Below are 21,090 nucleotides of genomic sequence, written 5' to 3'. Positions count from 1 at the left end.
ACTCCTCCAACACAACGGAAGATTGACAGCCACTCACTTCCGCTGTCCATCTGCTTGGACCCGCCCCTTTCCTGTCGCATAACCATATAAACCAGGAACCACCCATCTTGTTTCCAGTTCTGTCTTAAACTCACATCTGATTCAATGAAAGGACTAGATGTTACAATCCCTGATATTTGCATCGCTTCTAATGGGGGGAAATTTTGAGGGATGGCTGCTATGAAGAATGGCAGCCAAGAGGCTTTACCAGCAGGACACATCGTCAGTTGTGTGCCTCAACTTCATCGGGTGTTTCGGCCTTTTATCACAAGACACCCTCTGTTGAGGCAGGCCCACCACAGGTTGATCAAGCCTGGGTGTGTGTCTAGCGGTTAGGTAATCGCCTTAGCTGCCCAAGTGATGTCATCCCTCTTCAGCCATAGCCAGTGACTGGTCCTCTCAGCAGTGTTAGCCAATTCTCTGATGGCCTGTCCCCTAACTCCAACCTCTCTAAGTAGCTTCGCTGTTGTAGTGGCAACAAAGACCCTACACCCTACCTCCACCGGGCGCACCTTGATCTTCCAGCCTCTCTCCTCCGCCTCAGCTGCTAAGTTGGCATACCGCAGCTTCTTACATCAAAGGCTTCCTCAATGGCATCCTCCCACGGTACCGTCAGCTCGATGACGTAAGCAAGTTTTCGGAAGTTACACCAAAGGACGAGGTCTGGTCGCAGAGTAGTTGTTACGATCTCTGTAGGAAAGATGAGCCTCTGACCCAAGTCAGCTTGCATCTGCCAATCCCTGGCTACCTTCAGCGGTCCCAGATCCGGGGTTGAATGGGTAGTCCTCTGCTTGTCCCCCTCCTGGACAAATGCTGGTGGGTCCTGGTGCACCTCCTGGTTGGTGAAAGGTTGGGCGTTGATGGATTCCCTCTTGCACTCAACTTTCTCAGCTAGACACCTGTGGACCTGGTTGTGTCTCCATGTGTATCTGCCTTGAGTGAGGCTAGTCCTACAACCAACCAGGATGTGCTTAAGAGTTGCTGGGACTGTACACAGGGGGCAAGATGGGTCCTTTCCAAACCACAGGTGCAGATTTGTGGGGGAAGGCAGCACATCATATGTGGCTCGTATGATGAAGCTCAGCATGTTGGACTCCATTCCCCAGAGTTCCCTCCATGTGAGTTTCCTCTTTTCAACACACTCCCACTTTATCCAGCGGCCCTGCTTAGCCTGCGCTACAGCTCTGGCACGCCTGGCTGCTTCCTCCCGTTGACGCACCTCCTCCACCACCATGTTTCAACGTTCGGTTGCAGATGCCTGTTGCCAGAGAGGTGTTACTGCTCCAAAACCAAAGCCTCCTCTGCCCTGTTGTATGTGACCCACCACGTCACGATGGAGAACAGCAGATTTGGCCTGTAGCACAGCTGTGGCTGGGGTCCACTTTCCTCCCTGTTGCTAGGGTGGGAGCAGCGCCTCTCACTATGGGATCCTGGGAGTCCACGAGTGACATGTCCAGCCTCAACTTTGCGCATTTGAACTCCTCAACCAGGCTAGGGATGGGCAGTGACAGAATTCTATCGCTGTAGAGTCCAACACTGCTGAAGCATTTTGGAAGTCCAAGCCACTTCCTCACATAAGAACTCACTAGCCTCTTCAGTCGAAGAACTCACTAGCCTCTTCAGTCGATTGGCATGATTAAGCGAAACTTCGTACATGGTCAACGGCCACAATAGTCTGAGTAATAACCCAAACTGAAAGCACCAGAGCTTCAATTTCCCTGGGACTGCGGCGTTGTTAATCTGCCTAAAGCCATTAGCCATGTCATGCCGTAGTTGTTCACGTTGCCAGGTGTCATTGTGGTCTGCATTATACCACCGCCCAAGGCTCTTGATGGGCTTCTCTAAGACTGTTGGAATAGGTTCTCCACTTATATAGAACCACTCAGCTGTCAGTTTTCCTTTTATGATGGAGATGCTGTGAGATTTACTTGGCTTAAACTCCATTCTTGCCCACTGGATGTTTTCCTGGAGTTTCTGCAGCAATCGCCTAGTACATGGCTTTGTTGTTGTAATGATGGTCATGTCGTCCATGGAGGCTCTAATGTTCTAATGACCTATTCCATCCATCCATCCATCCATCATCCAACCCGTTATATCCTAACACAGGGTTGCGGGGGTCTGCTGGAGCCAATCCCAGCCAACACAGGGCGCAAGGCAGGAACAAACCCTGGGCAGGGCACCAGCCTACCACAAGGAGCACCCATACACACCAAGCACACACCAGGGACAATTTAGGATCGCCAATGCACCAAACCTGCATGTCTTTGGACTGTGGGAGGAAACCCAAGCAGACACGGGGAGAACATGCAAACTCCATGCAGGGAGGACCCGGGAAGTGAACCCACAGGTCTCCTTACAGCGAGGCAGCAGCGCTACCACTGCGTCACCGTGCCGCCCTATTATTAATTCTCCAATATTAAATTATTTATTATATATTTTATAATATTAATATAATGCTGTCATTGAACATATTGACATGTATTGATATTTACAGAGTGGAGTATTTATTGTTTATTGGCTTTTATTTTGTTCTGATGCAGAGTCTTGGAGTTCAGCAGCTGAGCATTTCACTACTAATTGTACTCTGTGTATAATTGTATGTGACAAATACAATTTGAGTTGATCTGATTCGATTATTAATATTATAGACATATCTAGGTTAACACTTGTTGAAGAGTTGACTTTGTTAATAAATTTCCATGTTTATTTCATGCTCGAGTTTTAGGAGATATTTTTGCAGCGCCGAATGCCTCAATTAGCTTTTCAATTCAATTTTTTCTGCCACTTTGTGCTTGCTGTCTAGGAACACTTCGACTCTGTCAGAATTTTTTCATATCTCCATATGTGGCAAATAAATTTACAAGTGGACAATGCACAGCATTTTGTTTTAGTCCTCGTCAACTGACATGTGTCTTAACTTTAGAAAGTGTGTGCATTTCATTGCATGCATTTCATCTACAACAGACACATTGCTGATTTGCTGTAGGTAATAATTAGTCATTAACTGCAGAACTGAATGGCACATATAATCAAATTCTGTATTTCAAATATACCTGATTCCTAATTATGCGACAAAATGAAATGCTGAATTTGAAATGCGTCTACAGTAATGTCAGATGAAAATCTGTTCAAGTGCTCCATTACAGCTTGATGATCGTGTAGCAAAATGTAATATTGTGACTAATAATTTTGTTTTGTTTTAGTTATGAAATTCCTCAAAAGTTATTAATTCTTGTAAATAGTTCGTAGTATACCGATTGTATAATACAATGAAAGGCAACCTTTTTTGAGTTGCGGCGCACTAAGTCCAGAAATTTTCTTTTGCGGCGCACCTGAGGGACTGCCCATAAATAAAGTCGTGACGACACAATCTATGGACAATCGCCAATAAAAACAGTTAATTTTACAAGTTTGAAAGACATTTTATTAATAAATGAATCAAAGGATAAATCTTAAATTTAATTAATGTGAACGTTGAGATTGTTTTTCAGCACATATGAGATTGATGCGAGGATCAATTTTCGAAAGACAGACGCGCATTTCCTTGTCGATCATATGAAGTCTCTCGCATTTCTTAGACTTCATTTCTGTACAGCGATACTCTCTCGTCGGCAAGAGCCGAAATGTAGCGTTCGTATTTTCTCGTTCTATTTTTGCTCCGCCTTCTTCTATCCGTACAGTGAGCGAGATCTTCTAACAACGAGACTTTTTAAGTCTCATGAGATGTGTTTTTGACACCGCTGGTGTTGATATTATGATGAATAGTGAACAGTGAAAATTTTAACTTGCATTAAAAATAAATACATTAGTTTATTCAACAATCTGATTAACCGTTATCTGTTTTTCCAACATAAAATATATTTTTTAAACATTATCTTTTTAATCAACCAAAAGTTCAAAAACACTAGCAATTTTAAATATTTTACAAAAGTTTTCGCAGCACCCCTAGAAAATTCCACGGCGCACCGGTTGCCCGACAATGGTATAATATGTTGTAGTACGGCCGTTAATTAGTGTTACACCTCACAACCTGTATGCACCATGTTTCTTGGCTCTGCTGCCAGAAGCAACAGTGGATGCTGCTGGGGGTAGGTGGTGTTTTCAGCTCTCCCCAACCTTTTTCTGATTTTTATTTTATTTATTTTGTATTAATGGCATTGTTTACAATAATTTGTAATTGATTTAATTTATTATTTAATAGGCATAGGGGAGATGCCGTTTATGTGACGCCCTGTTCTTTTTTCCCTTTTTGTTTTTTGAAACGTATGCTACTTTTTTTTTTTTGTTAAGAATACTAGGGGCTTCGGCAATCCCTTCCCAACCCTCCCGCCAGTGCTACGCGCCATTTTGAAGAGAGTGGCTGAACGCACCCCAAGGAGACGCAGTCGCTCCTCAGGAACGGTGATACAAATACATTTTTGTTTTTACCTCCTCATTGTTTGATCAGCTGCTGGCTTGCTGCTGCTGCCGTGCCGCATGATCTTCATCTTGTTCGAACGTTTAAAAGCCTGTACAGCAGCTGTCCTTTTTGTCTCACTGCCTTGTCTCTCTTCTCCCCCAGACATCCTCAAACACTATTCGATATCTTTTTGCTGTTCTGTTATTTCACTGAGTAATATTTTCCGTTTGTTTGCGCTAATGCAATCTTTACTATCATTTTTTTGAGACTTTCGAATTTTCCTGCTTCCATTATCTCTAACCCGCTCTGCATGTGTATCATGCCAACGTTTTTGAATTCTTTACGAAGTTCTACTTTGTCTTTTTCCGGCCCCCGGGCGTGGTCAAATCTCTTGGCACAAAGAGAGCACAGGAAGTGTGTCTGCCAAAAGCATTCCAACAAATGAGAAGTTAGATGATCGTGGTCTTGTTTGAAAATGGTTGGAAGTAGGGCGTGACTTGCAAAAGTCACCATCTCACAGGACTTGCGTCCAAAGGTTGTAAGTATGACGTGACTTGACCGTCTCGCAGGACATGAAAGTGTCTCTCTGTCTCTCTTCAAAAGATCACGTCTCGTCGCAGGAAAAAAAGTCTCGTCTCGTCCCAAGATGTTTTTTTATGACAGAGAAATATGATTATGAAGTTAGGATATTTTTTATTGTATAAAGATATGAATATTGTAAATAGTTCCCTCTGGAAAATCTGAGTAATCTGTTGTAAGTAGTTTTACATGCAATGTGTTTATTGTGTCATTAAAGAAAGCAGAAGCCTGGTGGATGTTGTTGGGGGCACAGGGGAGAAGCTGCTTATGCAGTGGCGTAGCTAGGGGTGGGCGGCATTATTGGCCAAAAGGCTCAGTACAATTCATGTGTAATCAGCAGGGTTCGGAAAAATATCACTCATGAATGAAAAACAGTCAAATTCTCTGATTTTTATCCACAAGTGCTTCATAAATAATTTTCAGACTGTCGCATCAGACACAGCAGTTTAAATTTATGAGGCAAAAATAAATATTACACTGAAAATAATTTATAGGAAGATAAACAACTAATTTACAATTTATAATTTCATTTCGTTATCAATCCGAATGCGTTCTTGCTCTGCGCAGAAAACATCCCCACCTATCACTTGTACACTACACTGGTTCTGGTTTTCACAGCGTAATTGTATTAAACTAATACAGTAGAAGCTCTGGTCATGAACGTTTTCCGAACACGTACAAATCGGGTTACGATCACAAAGTTTGCCAAAATTTCGCATCTGTTGACGACCACGCGCTCTGGTGGTGAACAAAAACACTGGTGGCCAGTTTCCCTACGCGCGTTTGTACGCGCCAATGATTTCCCATTCTCCGTTTCCCATTTTCCCCACCAGAACTCGACTCATGCAAGGTTAGTTTTCTTGGCTGTTTAGAGTTAGTTTTTGTATAAATTAAGGATTTTTCAAACTTGAATTTTTTCCCTGTGTTTAAAACTCATAAAAAAAAGTGTTTACAGCGAGTGGTTCGTAAGAATCTAGCGTGAACTTGGTCTAGCACTCTTAGTTTTGTCTGTTGTTCAGGTTTTTCTCAGTGTTATTCAATGTTTTTACATTTAGTTTACTATTACACTGTGCATTCTATGGTATAATTAACTATTTTTGTGCTTAAAAATCTAAAAAAAAAATTAACATACAGCTCGTATGGTCTGGAACGGATTAATCACATTTACATACAATCTTTTGGGGAAATTACATTCGGGTCGCGACCAAATCAGGTCTCGCCCAGAGTTTTAGAATGAATTACGGTCGTGACCAGAGGTATCACTGTAATCCGAACACGGCTTATCAGTGTGTCTATACTATATTCTTATCTAGTTGATGCTTATAAATAATTATATGTGAAAAATTATTGCTGTTTCTTTATATATGAATAAATATATGCAAAATGTATCTTAATTTTTCTCTCTACGTCATTTTAATTTCCTATTTAAATAGGTTAACATATTCAGATATGCTGGAGGGCAGCATTTGAAACACCGCCCCGCCCCGAGTGGCATGAACTCCAGCTACGCCACTGTGTTTACTTTATGTGACGCCCTGTTCGTTTTTCCCTTTATTTTTTTGGAAAGGAAAATAAAAACTTCTGTTTCAACCTTACGTGCCTCTGACTTGACTGCTGTTTATACGATGCAGAGAAAGACGGATTGCTGTCGGCTACAATTGCAAGTTCATCTACAATGATGGGGCGGAGTGGTGGCTCTAAGGCTAAGGATCTGTGCTGGTATCCTGAAGGTTGCCGGTTCGAATCCCCGTCACTGCCAAAAGAGATCCTACTCTGCTGGGCCCTTGAGCAAGACCCTTAACCTGTAATTGCTCCAGGGGCGCTGTACAATGGCTGACCCTGCGCTCTAACCCCAAGGGGTATGCGAAAACTAACAAATTTCTAATACGAGGAATCGTATAAGACGAAATAAAGAACAAAAAAAAGAACAAAAATGAGGTTAAGGCCAAGAAAAAGTACACGGCATCTTGTGTTTTCTTCTCCATTGCTGAGATCAGCCTGTCTATTCTAGAGGACATCTGATTGGTGACATTATTGCAAATCCTTAAAAGCAGACAGTTATGGTAGTCAGTTTGATGGCCACGAGTTAATGGGGGATGAAAGCCACCAGATGCAGGAAAGGGTGAAGTGGAGACAGAGAAAAAGAAATGAATTATACGTCCAGATTAGGAAAAAAGACATACAGTAAATCACTGAAAGAGGAATTTCATTCCCAGCCTGTCCTACAGGCCACTGCCATGCTGAGTGATGCAACTTCCAAAGCTCTAAAATAGACAACTGACAGGAAGAATAAAACTGCCTGGAGAGATTACTTAAACACCCATCCTTGTCACAAATGAGGCCCTTAGGAGACAACTGTTAAGAAAAATATCCTCGTCCTATAAATATGAATCCCATCAGGAGGAAGAGCTCCATCTCTTACTTTTAGTATTATATGGCAGCTTATCAATGGTGCACTGAGAGTGAAGCCAGCTTATTGCAGACAATAGTAAATGCTCTCTAAAGCTTCTCCTTCATACATAACTTGTCTCTCCTTTCATACAGAAATCATATTTGCGTTCCAAGATCATTCCTGATCACCTTAATTCAATACTTGAAGTTTTTTCTGGTGAATGATCAGCATAAAATGACACGGTGCAATGGATTGAACTCTAAAACTTGAACACATCAAATGAGACAAGACATTGAAATTAAGCAGATGTAATTCAACTTACCGGACTACGCCTCTGTGACCAGCAAAAAGGAAGAGAGAGGAGATACCTGGTCAGAAAGTGACAAATCAGTAAGCAAAACCTTCTCCTCTTTAGAATTAAACACCTGTTGGCATTTACATGTCAGCCCATGCGTCAATTAAACAGAGAGTTCTCTGCTGAAAATATACTGAAGTACAGTCAGATGGAAGAGCGTCAAACAACACCAGCCCAACATCAGCTTTCCTAGATTCAAAATTAAGGACACATATTTGAACTAATGGATTTTACATGCTGATTGGGTTTAAAAAATTGGATGAGAAGATACTATGCACGATTTAGGACATTGTTTATTTCAGTAGCTTGTAGAACATATAATATATAGTATTTGTATAATACAGCGCTTCCCAAACTGAGGACCCCTGGCGGCTGCAGATTTTTGTTCCAACCAGCTTCTGTTTTTAATTGGACTCCTGGACTAATTAAGTGAACTGTTATTTCCCAAGTTCTGTGTTTTGGGAACAATATAGTGAAAAGTCAAGCAAGATGACACCTTTTGTTGGCTAACTAAAAAGATGACAATATGCAAAGCTTTCGAGGCAACTCAGGCCCCTTCTTCAGGCAAGATGTAAGCTTGCATATTGTCACCTTTTTAGTTAGCCAATCAAAGGGGTCATCTTGCTTGAGTTTTCACTATATTTATAATGGCTAACACCTTAGTACTGTACTTGAGAACAATATAGAAATTAGAAAACTAAGTTTGGTAAAAAAAATAAATAAATAATAATAAAATGTAACAAGCAGTTATGTGGGAATAACGTATTATTTTTTTCCTTTTAACAATATTATCATCTTGATTTTCATTCTGCTTTTCCAGGTGTTCTAATTGTTGAATTAATTCATTATTTACTAATTAGTAAGTCTGACACTAAAGTAGTTGATTATTCAGTGTGTCTGCTCTGCTTGTTTTTATTCGTCATTAATAAGATCCAACAAAGGAGGAAAACTGCACAGAGAAAGGGCAAAATAAAATGAAATCAACAAAAGAAAGTTAAGCATTTAGTTCTATACGACTAAATGTCGTATAGATGTAAAATCAGGCTGCTGTGCTTTTCTGAAGGTACAATAAGACAAAACAAAATACCAGCTAATTAATTGAGATAAGAGTTATCAGGTGAAGGGCGGCACGGTGGCATAGTGGGTAATGCTGCTGCCTCACAGATAGGAGACCCGGGTTCGCTTCCCAGGTCCTCCCTGCGTGGAGTTTGCATGTTCCCCCTGTGGGTTTCCTCTGGGTGCTCCGGTGTCCTCCCAGAGTCCAATGACATGCTGGTTAGGTGCATTGGCGATTCCAAATTGTGCTTGGTGTGTGTGCCCTGCGGTGGGCTGGTGCCCTGCCCGGGGTTTGTTTCCTGCCTTGCACCCTGTGTTGGCTGGGATTGGCCCCAGTGACCCTGTAGTTAGGTTATAGCGAGTTGGATAATGGATGGATGGAAACATATCTTACTATTATATAAAAAATCCTGCAACAAGATGACACTTTTTGGAAGATTTTTTCAAGTTAGGAGACCTGGGTTTGCTTCCCGGGTCCTCCCTGCATGGAGTTTCATGTTCTCCTCATGTCTGCGTGGGTTTCCTTCCACAGTCCAAAGACATGCAGGTCAGGTGCATTGGCGATCCTAAATTGTCCCTAGTGTGTGCTTAGTGTGTGTGCCCTGTGGTGGGCTGGCGCCCTGCCCGGGGTTTGTTTCCTGCTGTGCGCCCTGTGTTGGCTGGGATTGGTTCCAGCAGACCCCCGTGACCCTGTAGTTAGGATATAGCGGGTTGGATGGATGGTTGGATGGTTATCAGGTGATGTCACTGATGGAACAAAAACCTGTAGCCACAGGGGGTCGAGTTTGAGAAGCACTGGTATAATATATAAAATACATTCTCACATTGCAAACATACCTTTTAATTACATTAAATGAAAAAAAAAAAAAAATATATATATATATATATATATATATAAACTGTATACATATATATATATATATATATATATATATATATATATATATATATATATATATATATATAGACAGTATATATATATATATATATATATAGACAGTATATATATATATATATATAGACAGTATATATATATATTCTCACATTGCAAACATACCTTTTAATTACATTAACTGGAATATATATATATATAAATATATATATACACACACACACTATATCTTTATGCTATATAGTCAGATATGTACAAGTAGGAAGCAGCTACAAGGCTATGATAGAGGTGATACCACTCCCAAGCATGAGGGGGCACTGTTGTTAACCATTTCTTCTTTTTTGCCTCCAACACCAACCCAGCACAGTACTAGTGACAGTCACTTCTGCCAGAAATCCTACACCTACCACTTCAGACAGAAAATACGACACACTCTTGCTAGAAGTTGCCATTCATTTGTTGAACTTAATTTCTGTGTGGCAACTGCGGTGCACCACAAACAACTGTGTTTTTTGAAACATTCTATGTCAGCATTTCTCAACCTTTAAGTATTTGCGACCCGAGTTTTCATAACAGTGTTAATCGTGCCCCCCTAACATTTTTTTGAAACCCTAATAAAATGTATTCCTATATTTTTTGCTGCCGAAAAACCGCTACAAGTTTAAAATTTCCCTACGAATAGCGAAATTAGGCCACATATGGCAACATTCGTGCCCCCTTTTTTGTTACTTCACAGTAACAGACAGCCCCACAGTTTGAGAACTGCTGTTCTGTGTGACCATCTTCTTATTGTTAAAATGGCCTAAACACCTTTTTTTTTCCTATTCAATATACCCTTCTGGTTCCCCAACCTTTTATTAGTATTCTGTCTTTTTCTTACAGTAGCGTAGTTGGCAGGATTTGTTATTGGAGACATGACCTTGTGATCTTCATACAGTCCTTGGGAGAACAGCTTTGCCAGCTCCAAGTTCAGGTTGCAACTCAACAAACATTGCAGTGGCAATAGGGGCGAGATTTCCAGCAGGAGGGCAGAAGTACCACCATTACTAGTCCTTGGCTAGATCGACAGCTCCCTCTCATGTTTAGGAGTGGAATTACCATTATCAAAGCCTTGTAGTTGTTCCCTACTCTTGTGTGTCTGAAAACACATAGGCCCTTTCTGGGTGGACTGATGTTCAATCCACAGATGATTCCTGAATGGAAATGAGACAAAGCTAAAATACTGAAATACTGAAAATGGACTAGTGGAAGAATAAGAAAATATTTTTTGAATATACAAAACATCACAGGGCATCAAATAAAAGCAAATCAGAAATTAATAATTACATATGAAAATATACATCATAAATACAAAAGTAAAATAAAAACATATTGTCTGCCCAAAAAGAAATTGAGGATGCTTCAGGCTTTCAGTGTAATAATGTTATTTCATTAAAAAACTTGAAAATGTGATATAAACATTTTTCTCAAACCACTGGTGTAAAAATTACTGGAACTCCTGTATGTAGTACTTGAGGTATTGACGACAATAATACTGTAACTCCTATCAGCTGTCAGCATTATTTGGTAAGAGGTGGGCCCACCATGTTAGGTCATACTGTTGCTGCCCACCTTGTCTCTTCTCCTTCACCTCTGGATGTTTACTGACTCATCCCAAAGTTTGCTTTACCGAGTATGAAGAGTGTAACACAAGTTCATCGACAGTCAGATGCCATTCATAGGTCACTACAGATGGATATTTAACGGTTGTTTTATATATAACAAAGTTCTGGATACATACTGTATCAAATACCTGGGCCACAATCTTTGCATGAAACAGGTCTGATAAACATGAACTTGAGATATAATTCTACCAAGTAGATCTTTCTTTTGAGATGTGGCATTGTGCAAAATATATAACACTGTGAAATCATTTATTATATTTAATATGCTGTGTGTAGGAATATCATTGTACTGTGTGATAACTAACTTGAGATTGAATTTGAATTAGCTGAACTTGAACTGGATGGCAAGCATGGGCTGGCATGCCTGCAGGGATCGTATACTTGCTGTGGCCTGGTCAATCAGCGCATTGATATTCACCTGGTCAATAAGAGACAGTGTTTGGTCAGTGCCACATAGCTAATAATGTCGCAGCAGAGGATGTGAGACTCTGCTGACAGAAGAAGAGCTGTGTCGGCTACTACTGAATTTAAGAGGAAGAAAAGGAGAAGGTGGGGTGTCAGACCCTGGGAGGCCAAGCCAAGTGTAATAGGCTTGTGAGAGGGGGACCAACACGATGAGCAGATGCATTTCAAATGTTTCTGCATATATTCCATGCATTTTGAGGACCCGTTGCGTCATATTTATCCCTTAGTTCAGGGGTCCTCAATCACAGTCCTGGAGGGCCGCAGTGGCTGCAGGTTTTTGCTCCAACCCGATTGCTTAATAAGAAGCACTCACTGCTCAAGTAATACTTCTGCTTCACTTTAGTTGTCTCATTTGTTAAGATTTTGAACCCTTATTGCTTATTTTAGTCCTAAACAGCTGTGGTCTTGGTTTTTAATTCCTCCTAATTAGCAATGACATGCAAATGACAAACAAGATCAGCATTTCTCCATTTGTGTGTATTTATCATGCACTATTGGGTTTAATTAAATACTTGGAAGGAAAGTGAAGAGAAAAAAGTGAAGCACTGAGAATTACTCCTCCATTTTAGCCTTCAAATAAAGGGCAAGAAAATCTGGGATATGAGAATGACCTGACATGGCAGAGTTAAAGCACTGACAGGCCATGAAATTAAATTATCGGCAAGAATTGCTTTCAAATTAAGCAACCGGGTGAGAACAAAAACTTGCAGCCACTGTGGCCCTCCAGGACTGTGACTGAGGACCCCTGCCTTAGTTCATCATTCTGGTACCCACATAACCAACCCCTCCTTAAAATGCACCATTTTGGATACATGGCTGCCACCGCACTGCATAGTTAGAAAAATTTCCATGCACCGTGTGTAATGAAAATAACAATAATAATTCTTTATTTGTCACATGCATAGCTATACAGGACAACACGCAGTGAAATGCATCTTTATTGGATACCCCTTGGGGTCAGAGTGCAGGGTCGGCCATTGTACAGCGCCCCCTGGAGCAACTGAAGGTTAAGTAGCGTGTGACGTGTCTCTAAATTTGTTATTTTGTGCAAACTTTGAGGTACCCCAAGTCATCATGCACTATGGCACGTGCAGATCCACAGCGGATATCCAAATGTGCAGCAACATCAGACAATGTAATCCTCTGGCCTTCTCTGTTGGAGGTGTTTTCCATGTCAATGTGGGCCTGTGTTCACAATATGGACGGTCCACCAGATCGAGCTTCATTGGTTGCACTCATTCTTTCCATTTTAAACCTTTCTACCCTCTCATAAACTTTTTGTTGAGCCCTCTTGGTTTTACTTTTACACTGAACCAACATCCTTTCAGCAGATTTCACTCCCTCTTCCCAAAGTAATCTCACTATAACTTATTGTTCAAAATGGTGCAACACCGCAGTGGAGCGTCCGTGTTCATTTAACGTTGGCTTCAACAAGATGAAGGACAGAGTGCTACACTGTGCGTGTTCAAACTACCCATAATCCATCACAAACGTGCTGCATTGTGGTGTATCCAGCAGGGGGCATTAGTTCCTTTGTTGGAATGAGTTCTTTTGTGATTGTGGTGTGTTACATAACCTGAATCTATATACAGTTAGGTCCATAAATATTTGGATTGAGACGTTTTTCTAATTTTGGTTCTGTATATTACCACAATGAATTTTAAATGAAACAACTCCGATGCAGTTGAAGTGCAGACTTTCAGCTTTAATTCAGTGGGGTGAACAAAACAATTGCATAAAAATGTGAGGCAACTAAAGCATTTTTATAACACAATTCCTTCATTTCAGACGCTCAAAAGTAATTGGACAAATTAAATAACTGGAAATAAAATGTTCATTTCTAATACTTGGTTGAAAACCCTTTGCTGGCAATGACAGCCTGAAGTCTTGAACTCCTGGACATCACCAGATGCTGGGTTTCCTCCTTTTTAGTGCTCTGCCAGGCCTTTACTGCAGCGGCTTTCAGTTGCTGTTTGTTTGTGGGCCTTTCTGTCTGAAGTTTAGTCTTCAACAAGTGAAATGCCTGCTCAGTTGGGTTAAGATCAGGTGACTGACTTGGCCATTCAAGAATTTTCCACTTCTTTGCTTTAATAAACTCCTGGGTTGCTTTGGCTGTATGTTTTGGGTCATTGTCCATCTGTATCATGAAATGCCGCCAAATCAATTTGACTGCATTTAGCTGGATTTGAGCAGACAGTATGTCTCTGAACACCTCAGAATTCATTCAGCTGCTTCTGTCCTGTGTCACATCATCAATAAACACGAGTGTCCCAGTGCCACTGGCAGCCATGCACACCCAAGCCATCACATTGCCTCCACCGTGTTTTACAGATGATGTGGTATGCTTTGGATAATGAGCTGTTCCACGCCTTCTCCATACTTTTTTCTTGCCATCATTCTGGTAGAGGTTGATCTTGGTTTCATCTGTCCAAAGAATGTTTTTCCAGAACTGTGCTGGCTTTTTTAGATGTTCTTTAGCAAAGTCCAATCTAGCCTTTCTATTCTTGAGGCTTATGAGTGGTTTGCACCTTGCAGTGCACCCTCTGTATTTACTTTCATGCAGTCTTCTCTTTATGGTAGACTTGGATATCGATACGCCTACCCCCTGGAGAGTGTTGTTCACTTGGTTGGCTGTTGTGAAGGGGTTTCTCTTCACCACGGAAATGATTCTGCGATCATCCACCACTGTTGTCTTCCGTGGACGTCCAGGTCTTTTTGCGTTGCTGAGTTCACCAGTGCTTGCTTTCTTTCTCAGGATGTACCAAACTGTAGATTTTGCCACTCGTAATATTGTAGCAATTTCTCGGATGGGTTTTTTCTCTTTTCGCAGCTTAAGGATGGCTTCTTTCACCTGCATGGAGAGCTCCGTTGACCGCATGTTGTCTGTTCACAGCAAAATCTTCCTCATGCAAGCACCACACCTCAAATCAACTCCAGGCCTTTTATCTGCTTAATTGATAATGACGTAACAACGGACTTGCCCACACCTGCCCATGAAATTGCCTTTGAGTCAATTGTCCAATTACGTTTGAGCAACTGAAATGAAGGGATTGTGTTAAAAAATGCTTTAGCTGCCTCACATTTTTATGCAATCGTTTTGTTCACCCTACTGAATTAAAGCTGAAAGTCTGCACTTCAACTGCATCTGAGTTATTTCATTTAAAATTCATTGTGGTAATGTACAGAACCAAAATTAGAAAAAAGTTGTCTCTGTCCAAATATTTATGGACCTAACTGTAGATATGATATTAAAAGGCGATACCCCTCCCTTAGTGATATGGCGGTAAGAAATCACATAGGAGAAATAACTTCACTTTCTTTAATGACGGCTTACTCTGCATAACAGATGAAGGAAGCCAATGGCAAGAACCCAGTTCGGGAGTGGGGGCCCGATGTGTAGAGTCTGCCATTTTCGCCGCTGCATTGGGAGGATTTTCCAGATCGGATGACATTATCTCCCATCCGTCCGTTGGCTTCAAAGGTGTGCCAGGCATCGTTCCAAGGCTTTATACTCTTTCTTCATATGCAGGCCCCCACTTAGGTGAATCACGCCATTCCAAACAAGGCAGAGGACGCAGTTTCATGCAGAATTAGTATACAATGGCCCTCAGTGTGACTGTCCATTTTGCAGTTGTCCCTGACTTGTCTCGTCTTAAAATGCTTGCCTTATATGGTGAACCCCTGTGCTAAATCTGGCTCTGTGTCAACTGTGCATGTGAGTAGAAAAAGGGCAGATTTATAAAATCTACTGGCACAGAGCACAGTGACATATTAATCTTACACACTTATTACATGTGGTTGTTGTGTAATTTTCAAATTGCCTTTACTTTTTGATTCACCCTCATATCACGAACAAGTTACTTACATGGAAGGTTCAAGAAATCCCTAAGAAGACTTGGAACTAAGGAATCTCACCACGTCTCAAACATCTTATAAGAAAGGTGATAAATCAGAGTGTGGAAAATCCCACTGCACCACTTTACTCTTCTTGCTCCCACTTTCCGAGTCCCAGTATGGCTTCAGATCAACCCGAGTTATTTATTTTGTAGCTCAGTAAACCCAAGGGATATGGTGAGAGCAGCAGAAAAATCGACAACATGTCTTTCACCGACCTGACAAAGGCCTCTGACTCCAACTGCCAGGAAGCCCTCTGGAAGATTCTCACTAGATTAAGGTGGTGCTCCCACTAGGCCCTGTTTGTTCCGTACCGTGCCCAAGCGCGATTGTCCCCCCTTCCTTACTCCCCTACACTATGCTTAACATTCTGGGCCAGGGCACGTTTTCGTCCTGCCTTTGTGTAAAGCCAAAACAAGATCCGAACACGGAGTGACAGCATGCACGTCATTTTGATTTCACTTATTTTGCAGTTGTTCTGGAGTCGTGAAGGGCAGGATGATGCGTTCCCCTCTTACAGATTTAATGAATGTGCAGCACAGCGTTTTGCCGTTAATTGTGTTGCATGTTCGAGAAGACTTTTGCGGTGACAAATGATGTTAAGGGAGGAATTTGCAGCTTATCTTGCCAACTACAATTCACGTTCACATGTAAGGTGAGAATAAAAATCTGTTTTAAACTGAAAAATGAGAATTATCGCATCATTGACATCATGTCTGTTTTCCGTGCTCGGGCACGATTAGCGATCACACTGTTCCTGAATGCCCTGGCACACCTCTTTGAAGCGGGCCAGGGCATGGGGAGATCACACTAGTCCAACGAACTAGACTTTGGGGGGGTCACATGTGGACAAACGTGCTCGGGCACGGAACAAATTGCTATTGTGAGGACACCCTTACTGGATAGGCAGTGTGCTGTAGTGGTTAAGGCTCTGGACTTCAAACCCTCAGGTTGGTTGTGGGCTCAAACCCCACAACTGACCCTGTGTGACCCCGAGCAAGTCACGTCACCTGCCTGTGCACCAGTTGGGAAAAAAACAAAAGAAATGGAATGGATTGTATGTGGAATGTTAGGTCATCTTGGAGGAAGGCATCAGCCAAATAGGATCATAACAACAACAGACTTGGAGGTCCACATGAATCTCCATCTTGAGGCTGCTGTATGAGCAGCTCCCTTCACTGTGCATTTACCTTCCATGTTATTCTGTTTCTGATCTCAGATGGCTCCTCCAGTGGTATCAACACAGTTTCACTGAATGCATTTCTTTCTACACCACCTTCACGCTAAGACAAAAGCATGAAGATGGCTGGTATTTTTGCCACCTTCACAGACAAAAGAAAATCAGACAACTTTGAACATCTTTGCCAGGACTGACAAGAGTCTGGGACAGTCCCTGAGAAGCTCTGGATGTCGTTGGAGAGTGTGAATTCCTTAGTAGCCGCGGTTAAAAAAGGCAACCATTGAGGAGGACGTACAAGAAGTGCTAGCTTCTGTTACGAACTGTGCAATTTGAGATTACTTTTCTCTATCAAAATTATTTTTAAGAGCAACTAGGGGGCTTTGAACCCTGCTCACTTTGCTCGCCCACCTCCTTCAAACCCCTGGGGCATGCTAAGCTCCAGCCACTTCGTGTCTCTGCCGCTTGCGTTGGACGTGTTGGACGCACGCTAAGGAGATGCGGTCGGATCAGCTGCTGTCTGTGTGTTCTGCTTGTCGCATTGTACGACGATCATTTAAAAGCCTGTACAGCAGCTGTCCTTTTGTCTCACTGCATTGTCTCGCAGGACGAGAAGATACATTTTTTTATTATAATAAGAGAGATATACAGGGTGTGGGCAAATGTAGGTTTACAGTTGTGAATACGCAAGGCCGGCAATTGAGCACTGTGCCATTGTGACATTCTTTTGAGTTAATAAAACTATTGAATTAATAAAGCTATTGTAATAATTCTAACAAGCAGGTCTTTTCCCATACAAACAACTGTAAACCTACTTTTGCCCACCGCTGTATTACGTGGGAATTTGGCCTCCTTTTTCTCTTGCACCTCCAGTGTGGGTTCTTCCCTTTTCTGAATGTAATGATTAATTATTCACGGCACCACATTATTAATAGTGTGTTGGCAGGTTATTCTGGGTAGTGGAGTGCAGCTCCCAGATGCCAAGGAAGTTGCGTAAGGGGCCACTGTGACGATCATCGTGACCCTTTACATGTGGCATAAAGATCCACCGGTATCCGTGATTGGCATAAAGAGACTATTCCATTTCTCTACTTTCTGATTTCCAATACTACCGTTTCTCTCTCTGCCTTTGATTTCTGGTGCTTAGGATTTGCTCTTTATGGTGTGAGGGACGGCCAGGAGCCTTGCCCCGCCAGGATGTCCTCATCAGGGAAGAACCGGGGGAGACAGCGTACGCAGGGCATTATGTCCCCCAGACTACCAGATGGCAGACGACGGTGCCACTCATACCCACAGGTCATCAAGGGTTTTTAGATTTTTGACTGAACCCTGTTGGGTTCCATGGGTGTCACCAAGGGGGTACTGTGGGGACCAGCAAACCCTACATTTTGTGGCTCCCACCTTACCCAATAGTGCTCACGGGCCAAGCCTTTAGGGCACTGAAAGTACTTCTGGGGATTATTAAAAAGGAGAGAGAGAAGCAGAGTCGGGAGGAAGGAGATGAAGCTTGTGTAAGGAGCGGAGGAGGCAGGAAGAGACAAAGACAAATAGAATTGCTGTGTGTTGCTTGTGCTTTGTACTGTGCATTTGGTGTTGTGGGAAACACTTACCGTAAGCGTTTCACACTAATAAATCCTCATGTTTTATTGAGACTTGTGTCCAGAGCCTGTCTGTGCAGGGTGTTTGGGGAGCTGGAGCGCCCCCTAGTGGCCACAATGGTTTTCAATTCATTTCTGGTTTGACAAACGTTTCATCTCCAGGTTCTTGTCTCGGCTTCAATCATTAATGGCTTCTCCTTCAGGATACTACAATATGAGTTTTTTTTTTTTTTTTTGAGACTTGTGACCTCAAGAAGGAAACCAAGGTAGAGGTCTAGTGGTTCACTTGCATCACTACTCTCAAATACATTAGTGAATCCTGGTGTAACTACTGTTGCCACCTAAAAACTGTTAGGATTCCATCAGTGCTTCCTGTGAAAGATTCACCCTACCTGCAGAGAGATCGACAATCAACAAAGACGGCCAACATTGAAGCTATGATCTGCCACTTGACAGGCACACTACAACAGAATTCCCAACTCTTGTCTTCTTCTTACAGCTGAGTGGAGGTCAGCATATCTCAGGATCAACATTACTAACTTTAAGACCTGTGACTAGTAGGGGGCACAACAGACCACCAAACACCCCAGACCAAACCACGCAAAACAGTCCCTTGTAAAAACAAACACTGTTTATTAACAAAAATACCTCCAATAACTCCTTCCTTCCATACTGCCCAATATGACACTGCAAATACACCAATAAACATTCCTACAACTCCCTGGTGGGTGTTGTCCTTCTCCCCACCCAACTCCGACACCCATGGCTGGGGTTGAGGTTCCTCTTTTATGCTAGACTCGGGAGCACTTCCTGTGCCGGGACACTCCCTGAAGGAAGCACTTCCAGGTCAATCGGAAGTCCTGAAAAGTAGAGTTTGTGTATGCCCTCAGCATTTGTAGTAATAAAATGCATTGCATTTGTCATTCCAACAGATGGCACATCAAAAATATTAGCAATTATTTTATGAATCCCATACCAAATGGCATGTCACAGAGACATATGCATTGCATTGGCCATTTCAACAGATGGTGCATCACAAACAATTGTATTAATAAAGTGCATTGCATTAATCATTCCAACATGTGGCGCATCACAAACATTTACCGTAATAAAGTGCATAGCATTAATTATTCCAACAGATGGCACAAGACAAACATTAGCACTGCTTTTACAAATCCCATGCCAAATGGCATGTAAGAGAGACACAGCAACCGGATGGACACACAGATACACATGTCCTTTTATTAAGGTGGGTATGCTGTCCTGCATGCACACCCTTTGCCAGTAGGACTGGCAGAAAGTGGGTCAGAAGTGAATAGGAATGTGTGAGGTTTTCATAGTCAGAGTTTCCCTCTTTCCTGAACAGCCAGACCTATCCCCGCCAATAAACAAGATGCTGTAAGTCACTGGTGGCATTGTCAAATGTTGTTCCTCTTTTAAACAATGTCACCTCCTGCCTTGAATTTGTAATTTGCCAGGCATTTATGTCATCTTCAGAGTGTGTCTTTTGTGCTCAGTCCTGTGTCTGGTACTCGGTAACACCGATCTCCATCTCCTCTAGGTTCCAAACTTGTTGCTTGTGAGTTTTGTTATGGTTTCACCCACTTTTGTCCAGTTTGTCCAGTTTAAATCCAAGCTTGCCTGAAGAATTGTGGAAGTTTCATCGAAGGTGTCCATGTTCAAGACGTTTGCAGAGTTGAACAGCCCTCGACCAGCGTGTTCACTCAACAACACCCATCAGCATTGAGACATATCAAAACCTCTCCTCAAACCCAGGAGCATTTCCAGGCCAGGACAGGTCTCACTAAATCAATTAGTTGGTTTAACAGCTGGAAGGATTTGTCGAAAACAAACAACTCTGCTCACCTGAGACCATACATTTGATCTGAGGGTCTCTAATGAACCTATGAAAGAACACAAAACAAGGCCCAGCTAATCCAGAAGGCAAATGACTTCTGAAATGACGTCGATTTTATTATCGATTTGCCACAATATATACCTCAAACAAGCTTAGGTCAATCAGTCAACATTTATTATATCAAGAGTCCTATCACAGGGTACTTTATTAAAAAGTCTTGAAATGCAAGATGAAAACAACGCACTGCATGTCGATGGCAGAAGATACATGACAAGATGACAAGTTACGGCTCCTTTTAACAAGTCTGGAGAGAAATGGACTTCCTGTGCTCCTCTCTTCCCTACTCTTGGATCTCTCTGCTCTTTCTTTTGATTCACATGCTCTCTAATGTCTCTCTTTCTCCCTCTCTCGTTTCCTCTCAGCTTATTTAGCTTCTTAAAGTGCTTGGTTTTCTCTTCCTCTGTTTGAGCCTGATCTTGTCCTGACCACACTGGAAAGAAACACAGTGCAGGAGTTAAACCCCAATTACAGCCGAACAGTGAAAAGACATTCTTTTTAATAAGAGAACGTAAATTCAAGTTAGTTTCTAAGGTGGATGCCAGATTCAACCTTAAAAATAATTTCAACAAAGACATGAAGGCATTGATGGAAGTGGATCAATATTGTAAAATTCTTTCAGTAATTAAAGATACCAAGAACGTATTACCAAATGGTGTTGGGGC

The 21,090-nt window shown here is 42.0% G+C and overlaps 1 protein-coding gene across 1 annotated transcript in view; it reads right to left on the bottom strand.

The window, feature by feature from the left end:
* sgip1a (SH3GL interacting endocytic adaptor 1a) overlaps positions 1-21,090 on the bottom strand; it is a 337,919-nt gene that overhangs the window by 147,824 nt on the left and 169,005 nt on the right. The window contains exon 7 of the mRNA XM_051932771.1: positions 7,732-7,743. Coding sequence (XP_051788731.1) covers positions 7,732-7,743 — 12 coding nt within the window. The remainder of the gene's footprint in view (positions 1-7,731; positions 7,744-21,090) is intronic.

The sequence above is a fragment of the Erpetoichthys calabaricus genome, chromosome 10 (genome assembly GCF_900747795.2).
Source record: "Erpetoichthys calabaricus chromosome 10, fErpCal1.3, whole genome shotgun sequence".
NCBI lineage: Eukaryota > Metazoa > Chordata > Cladistia > Polypteriformes > Polypteridae > Erpetoichthys > Erpetoichthys calabaricus.
The sequence above is the reverse complement of the archived record's forward strand: the minus strand, read 5'-3'. Positions and strand labels throughout refer to the sequence as shown.